At 56.3% G+C, this 7,676-nt stretch overlaps 1 protein-coding gene across 1 annotated transcript; it reads right to left on the reverse strand.

The window, feature by feature from the left end:
- Nucleotides 1-226: 226 nt before the first annotated feature.
- LOC122203769 (mitotic-spindle organizing protein 2B) lies at nucleotides 227-7,674 on the reverse strand. The gene is made up of 3 exons (XM_042910848.1): nucleotides 7,475-7,674; nucleotides 7,111-7,259; nucleotides 227-489 (listed from the first exon to the last, which is right to left on the reverse strand). Exons 1-3 carry the CDS (start codon nucleotides 7,636-7,638, stop codon nucleotides 332-334), a joined length of 471 nt encoding a protein of 156 aa, XP_042766782.1. The 5' UTR covers nucleotides 7,639-7,674; the 3' UTR covers nucleotides 227-331.
- Between the last annotated feature and the right edge of the window lie 2 nt (nucleotides 7,675-7,676).

Consider the following 7,676-nt stretch of genomic DNA (forward strand, 5'->3'; position numbering starts at 1 on the left):
CTATGCAGGGGTTGGTGCCCCTGACCCCCATTTGTTCATGGGCCAACCATACAGAGATTTTTCTGTATGACCTGAAAATAAGGTATAGTAGGGTGAAACCACTGGTTTAGGTCAGTTGGTTGTTACGTTCAGCTGCAGTACATCTAGGCCCACAATGCAAAACTGATTCTCAATCTTTGAGCCTTAATGTATTCAAAAGGTGATAGAAAACAGCTTGGATGGACCCTCGGTTTTTCACAAAGCTTTATTACCAACCGGAGGAAACCACACGTAGCCTCTGCTAGGAGGCTGGTGGAGCCCACAGCTGGGTGGCGTGAGAAGTCTGCCCGTCTCAGGTGCTGCTCCGAGTGGGGCTCTTCCCCGGCCCGCCCCCCTTCGGCAGCCTGGTAGCACTGGGTTGTCGGGGCATTCTTTGGCTGGATCCTTCCCGGCCGCCACGTTCTGCCAGTGCTGGGCCTCCACCCAGAGCCGTGCTGCCTTTGTTTCTCCCTGAGCGGACGCAGAACACAATTGTTAGGAACCAGGGCAAACTCCACAGTCGGCACACCTACTACATTTGTGTTCCTTGCACATTACGTCTGGTACATCTCTGTCCGACCTTTCAGCCAGGGATCCTCTCAGCTCTGAGCCCTGAGGCTGAGGACCACCTGGAGAGGGCACATCCAAGAGAAGTCCTCGACAGAGTGCAAGAGGCCCTGGAGCATAGGTCCTAGGACAGAAGCAGCACGAGGAACAATGGGGAAAGTCCGCAAGGCCCATTTAGGGAAAGGTGAGCTCAGCCGGTTGACTCCTGCCCTGGAGAGTGTAAGGAATCGCCCGACCACCAGCAGCACAGGAGGGCTCGCCACCAGGGCCACCACTTTGAAGCCTCCCCTGGCGCTCCCTGCTCCAGATCACCCACAGCTGAACTGCTGGAAGCACATCCATCAAGAATGGAAGTCAGGCTTTTGCATTTGGACCTTGGAATCTTTCCCTCAGGCGTTTCCCTGACTACCTCAAAGTATTTTGCAAACTTTCGCTGGTCAAGCCTCTTGCTCTCAAGTTCAGCTCCAGGATCCTGTGACTGGCTTCATGCTGAGGCTTGACTGCTCAGAGGAAGCTTGCCCTGACCACAGGTAGTCACATTCAGATGGAGACCACTGGTGCAGATATCCCTTGACTTGTAATTTACTTACCTTCCCCTCTTTCTGTGAAGACCGGAAGATCTGTAATCACACTTGGGCCAAACTTTATTCTAAAGGAATTCAGGATGTTGACAGCATTCACAAGACTGAGAGGACACCAGGAGGCACAAAATGCGCCCAGGGAGCAGGCTCACCCCCTGGGTCACAGTCCCTCCCCACTGGGCCTTCCCCAGCCAGGGCTCCTCTCTGCTCCAGCCTGGCAGGGTCCATCCTGCAGACTCTGACCAGGGGATGCGTCCCATGTTTGACCCTCAACCTTAATGTCAGTTCTTAGTCAAATAAACAGCCTGCAATGGGGACATGTGGGTTTTTGGAGAAAAGACACCATGAATTTCTTGGGGGCATGTTGAGTCACTCCTGGTTCACCATTTGTCACCTGGAACAAGGGGAGGCACCTACATTTGTGACACTGCAGATCCTGGCTTCTTCAAGACATCAGACTCCCTTTCCATCCTCTCTGACACTACTTTCTCCCCAGGACTCCTACAGAGATAGGACAGCCCTTCCTAAGAGCATTTCTGAACAGCTCCTCCCCAGGGAACAACAGGGGGTCTTTGCTGCCTAGTGGGGTGGAAAGGGTTACCATGGTGCCACTGCTTGGAATTCCACAGCTCAGATTTTCCCCTGCCCTGCCTCCCTGGGCTTGCACAGGTTTGATTCAATGGAGATGTAATAACACGTTACAGAGGGCCAAGGGCATGTGGTGGGGTGAAGCTGGGCCAACTCAGCCCGCCAGTGGTTCATGGAAAAAACAAAAGTAGAGAACCGTCACCACACATTTCCTTTTTCCGGTTACACATTCTGATATTCTGGTTCCCGCTGACTGGTCAGTGGGCAAGGATCCTGTCTCCTGTGAGTGCACGAGCCCCGCCACTCTACAGCTCCCAACCTGCTGGTCAGCTATGAGGCCATGTCCCTCTCCAGGCCTGGCCAGACTGGCATAACTCATCTGTAGCACCTGGCCTACCCCTGCATGCTTAGGCATCCTACAGACTAGGCCCAGGGCCCCTGAAGGACCTGAAAATATAGCTCAAGCATAGGCCACCCTCAAAATGGCAGTGTGGGTCTCAGACGTGGGCCCGGGTCTGAATGCAGCTTTTCTTCACCCTGCCATATATCTGAATTTCCTCTCCCCCTCAGTATAATGACCAGGGCCCTTCTGGAAACTCCAGGATGAGAGGAAAGGAGAAAATAGCAAATAATGTTCATTTTTAACCTTGATGAGGCTGACAAACCCTGGAAATAAGACACCAATGTAAATTTGAGCCATTAAGAAAACCATCTAACCGTTTATCGAGCTCTGCAATTCTTGGAACCTTCAGGAATCACATGCTCTCAGTTAGTGGAGAGACCCACTTAGGCCTCCTGCAGAGCTGGGGAGGCATTCTGGTCTGAGGAGAATGGTGTGAGGGCCTGTCAGTGGACAGACCTGCTCTGTCCTGGACACAGCAGGGGACTTTCTGCAACCGGTCTTACCTGCCCCAGCTCCCTGCAATGGGGTAGTTAGGGTCCGATGGATTGGAGGGCAGGACTGAGCCAAGGGTGATTATAGGCTAGGGTGGGTGGCAGTGACATGCCCCCAGGCCCGATGCCTGAGGAGCCCTCACGGGTGTCAAAGACAATGAGCACTGAAGGTTAAAAACAGCCTGGCTCACGGTGTTAAAAAGTTGGTGCTCCTCCTACCCCTAATACCTGCCCGAACCGCCCCCAACCCCAGATGAAGCAAAACCCCAAAGGCAACCCTAAACACACCCCCTGCAGCTGGGGAGCTGGCCCGCCCCAGCGGGACCCACTGAACCATTTAACTCTGGTGTGGCCCATGTGATCCCAACTCCCCATCCCCTGCAAGCTCTGTTGGCAGAGGTGCGGGGGGATCAAGGGTTGACAAAAAGCCCAGAATGTGAGAAGCTGCTCCCATCTTGCCCATGTTCCCCGGGAGTGGCCTTTCTCCTGCATGGTGGGAGCACTCCCTCGTGCTCAAATGGGCCGGTGGGGCCCCTGCGGTCAAATATTAGTGAGGGGCCGTAAGCGGACACTGGATGTGTGTGTGAGGAAGGAAAAGAACAAGGGGGTGAGGCAGCATAGCAAGTGCCCTGATATCCTCAAGGCTGGCTGGCAAGGTCTGGTGGCCAGGGTGAGCGTGCAGCCAGGACCACCTATCACTGCTACTCGAGAGCCCACCAGAAGGTCTACACCCACCAGCCAGTCCTGCCGCCCTCTCTGGCTGAGCACACAGGAGTGGCTTAATCAGTGCTTCCAGAACACATACAGACATAATGACAAAGACTGATGTGCACCATGGACATGCATACATGCACTTTTGACCCTTAACTGGGCCTGTGCTTCTTAGGAGATGTGACCCTCTCCTGCACACATGCGGTACATACAGCCCTGACTCAGTGTTTCAGGCAAAGTACAATTGTTCTGGAGCAGCGCTGTCCCAACAGAAATATGATGTGAACCACATGTAACTCATTTTCCAGTAGCAACATTAAAAAGTAAAAAGTGGGGGAGGGGCCGGGTGGGCTCAGTCAGTTAGGTGTCCGACTTCGGCTCGGGTCATGATCTCATGGTTTGGGGGGTGGAGCCCTGTGTTGGGCTCTGTGCTGACAGCTCAGAGCCTGGAGCCTGCTTTGGATTCTGTGTCCCCCTCTCTCTCTGCCCCTCCCCCAGTTGAGCTCTGTCTCTCTCTCTCTCAAAAATAAATAAATGTTAAAAAAAAAAAAAAAAAGTAAAAAGAAACAGGAAACTAATGTAAATCATGTATTTTAATTAACCTAAAATGTGCAATATTACCATTTCAGCATGTAATCGATATGAAAATTACTTGTGAGGTATTCTTTTTGTTCCAGTTCTCTGGCATCTGGGTGTCTGGTGTATACTTAAACTTGCAGTGAGTCTCAGCCGCAAGCCCTGGGGGGCCCATGGCTCCTGTATTGGACAGCGCAGCTGTGTAGGGCTCACAGCTTCTGCATACCAAACTTCATCTTACACATTCCAGAGGAACATCTTTTTAAAGCATACAGTTTCCCTAAACCTCAGCAGAGAACACTCGACCGAATTTTATTTTTCCTTGGTGACCACACCCTCATCATGACAAGCATTTACCCTCTTTGTGCTCTTAGGGTCTTCTGTTTCCCCGTGTTCTGCCTAGTAGAGCCAGGAATGGATGAGCTTGTCAGTGACAGTCCCCACAGGCCACCTGGATGCTGTGCATGCTGCAGCTTACCAGATCAAACTCCTGGGCGGGCCTCCAGCCCCTGGTCTGCAGCAGCTGCCACCCCAATTCTGTGGGAAACCTAAGGCCAGCGAGCCCTAACAGCCCCAAACCCCCATCATGATCCTAGGCCACCACAGTCCCCCAACTGATCACTCTGACAACTCTCCTCATTTTTTTCTACCTCAGATTCTGCCCAAGGTCTGTGTGGACAGACAGATTCTGCAACATGTGGCCTCAGAGCTCTTGATCTCTGATGGCCTCTGCCTCTTGGCCACAGCACACTCCTGGCATGGCCCCTCATGTGCCCCACTCCCCTCCACTGCCTCCCCACCAACCCCCTCTCCAGGCTGCCCTCTACCCTCACTGGGCATCTCCCCAGGACCTCTATGTCCTCATATCCTGGCCACTGGCTGCCCAACCCAGCAGACCCAAGGCATAAGCACTTGAGAAAACCCTGTGGGGCCCAGCACTCCACGCCACTCCTGTCCCTATGCTTGGGGCTTCTTCCCCACCTCTCTCCGAGCCCCTCTATGTCAGTGCTCTGAGCACCAAAGCAAACCCACTCCACCTCTGGGCTCTCCGCCCTCCCTTTCCCACCTCTCCCCTCCAAGCTCAGGCCTGCTCCCACCAGTGACCTGGGCCCGCATCTCAGGCTGGAGCGCTCCCCACTACTCCTACCTCAAAGGGCTGCAGGGCAACAGGACTCTGAGCCTGCGTAACCCTCGCTGCTCCAGCAAGGCTGGCTACACTGGCTTCCTCCTGTCTCTGTCACCATTGGTGTATCTAGCCATCTCCCAAACTGGAAGGGGGACCTGTCCATCTCACAGCCCCCCTGAGCCCTCAGCGCTGAGAGCCAGCCTGGCACCCAGTCACTGGGTGAGCAAGCAGCAACACCCCCTTGAAAGAGGAGGGCTCCATTCCCAGTTTCTCCCTCCCTCTCCCCACTGATTCCTCAACTCAGCCTTGTAGTCTACTGGCTCTACCCTGACCTGCCCCTTGGCCCTTCCCCATGCCGAGTTTCAGGTGGCACCTAGAACAGCGAGGTAGGTGATGTGGGAAAGGATACGGAGAGCACAGCCAGGGCATCTGTGGGATCTCAGGCCCTCACACGCCCCTGGCTCTGGGCCTCCAGCCTCACCACACCGGGCAATGCCTGGAAGGTACCCTCAGCTCAGGAAACAGGCAGGAAAGGACAATCACATCTTACCCTCTAGGCTACCTGTCAGGTGACAGCATCTAAGCAACCAAGGTGTTTCTCACACCTAAGGCTTCCCTCTCTACAGCAAAGTAAAGGCTCTCCTGCCCCTCGGCCTGTTGCCCTCCTCTCGGGGTGAGGGCACCTCTACAGAGCACAAGTCACACCTGGCAGAATTGGCCTCTGGGGGCAGGGGGCGTTGGTCCCATTCCAGCAGTACTGCAAGTGGTCTCTAATAAACCAAGATCTGAAATTGTGTCCCCAATCCCTAAGCTGTGTAACAGGGATGGCCCATAGGGTCCTGCCCTGGCAGTTCATCTCCAAGTTGCTCTGACTCTCGAATAGGGGCCACAGCAGTTTCCACAGAAACAAGAAAGAGCACCAACCCCCAGAGATAAACCAGTAAACGCAACCTGCAAAAGGAGAGAACAGGCAGCAAGAGAACCGGAGGGAACCGGGGGGCCCTGGAGAGAGAGGCGAGTGCGTGGCAGCTGGGCCGTGGAGCAGAACCGGAGAGGCCGCAGGCCGCGGGGCCGAGGAAAAGGAGGGCCTTGCAGGGGGACTACAGCTCTTGGCAGAGAGAAAGGAGGCCTCTGGAGGTCAGAGAGAGACACAAAGAGAGCAGACAGAGCGTGGATCAGTAAGGAAGCCTGCGCTCCAGTGCCCAGGGCCTCTCAGGAAAGGGGGCGTGGGTACCCAGGGCCCTGGCACTCCCTCCCACAGGGACCCAGCCTGCCCCCCACCTGAACATCGGCCCCTTCTCAGGATGTCTGTGAGTGCCCGAATGCTTCTGGCCAAGCATTCAGGTTGTTTCTGAAACTGGGAGCAGATGCGACACACCAGGAGGATGCAGCTGGAGCTCCACTGTGACACCTTTGTCATGGGCACCTGCTTATCCCCCAGTCATGCCTCTCGAGAGTGAGGAGGCCCCTCAAACTTGAGCCCAGTGCGGTGCCCACTCAGGCCTCTGCACCCTGCGTGTCTAGGGCAGCCAGGGGCTGCCATGATGACCCGTCCTGCAATCCGAGGAAGAACGCTCAGCTGGCTAGACTCCTGGGCAGCACCTGGGCCCAGATGGGGTATAGGCTAAGGGGTGGCAGTAAGACCTCTGCCTGCCCCGCTCCCTGAACACTTTCCTGGAGGCTGTACACACCGTGAGAACAGGAACCAAAGCCACCTTGTTCCCGTGTTTGTGGAATGAAAGCATTTCTACCCAAGGAAGGAGGCAGAATCCCACATGAGGCTTAGCCTGCTGGCCACCCTGGACACCCACTTTGCGACCACCTGATCTGGACTTGCATATGTAGCAAAGGGTAGCAAAGAAACGAAACTGGGGACTGGAAACCAAAAGGCGAGCCCTTGGGCAGTCCCTGTGGGTCCTGGGACAAGACGCACAGTAAGGCCAGGCCACTCAGGACCAAGCCCACCTTGTGTCTGGCACCGCCCACGTGCCTCCCCTGCCACCCGCCTCCTGAGTCACAGGGGCAGGGAGCACCGGGCCCAGCTCTGACCTCGGGTCTCCGGGACGCTCGATGTGGGCAGAGACACGGCCACAGGGTCCTGGGGCTCGCTCGCCAGCCTCTGCCCAGCACACATGGACTTGAGCATCTGGAAGACAGCGAGGGGCGCCACGTTCAGCTTCAGCAGGTCCACCAGGATCCTGGAGAGAACACACGCGGTGGCCAGTGAGCCTTCCTCGCCCAGGCTCAGGAAGGCCACTTCCCTCAAGACCCCAACTCTACTCTGGGCGCTCAAAGGGGTCCGAAAAGGGCGGGGTGGGGGTGGGGGGCTCCTCCAGATCAGAGGCCCGGGCGGGGGAGCAGGGGTGTCTGGGGGGGTAGGATGAGCGCGCACTCCCCACCCGCGCGCGCTCACTTGAACACGTCGGGGTCTATGGCGCCACCCGCCGCCTGCGCCAACTCGTAAAGTTCCATCTCCTCGGCGCTCAGCACCTTCTTCCGCCGCAGCGCGAGCTTCTGCAGGGCCGCCTCCAGCCCCGGGGGTGCTCCCGGCCCGGGGCCCGCGCCCGGGGCCGCCATGTACCCGGCTAGCGGGAAGACGAGCGCCCCGCCCCGCC

The sequence above is a fragment of the Panthera leo genome, chromosome D3 (genome assembly GCF_018350215.1).
Source record: "Panthera leo isolate Ple1 chromosome D3, P.leo_Ple1_pat1.1, whole genome shotgun sequence".
NCBI lineage: Eukaryota > Metazoa > Chordata > Mammalia > Carnivora > Felidae > Panthera > Panthera leo.

What these genes read in the sequence shown, in the direction of transcription:
- LOC122203769 (XM_042910848.1), bottom strand. Translation starts at nt 7,638, where the DNA reads ATGGCGGCCCCGGGCGCGGGCCCCGGGCCGGGAGCACCCCCGGGGCTG. An exon ending in ATAGACCCCGACGTGTTCAA is followed by an intron (nt 7,260 to 7,474) that starts GTGAGCGCGCGC and finishes TGTTCTCTCCAG; the next exon opens with GATCCTGGTGGACCTGCTGA. An exon ending in GAGCGTCCCGGAGACCCGAG is followed by an intron (nt 490 to 7,110) that starts GTCAGAGCTGGG and finishes GCGTCCGCTCAG; the next exon opens with GGAGAAACAAAGGCAGCACG.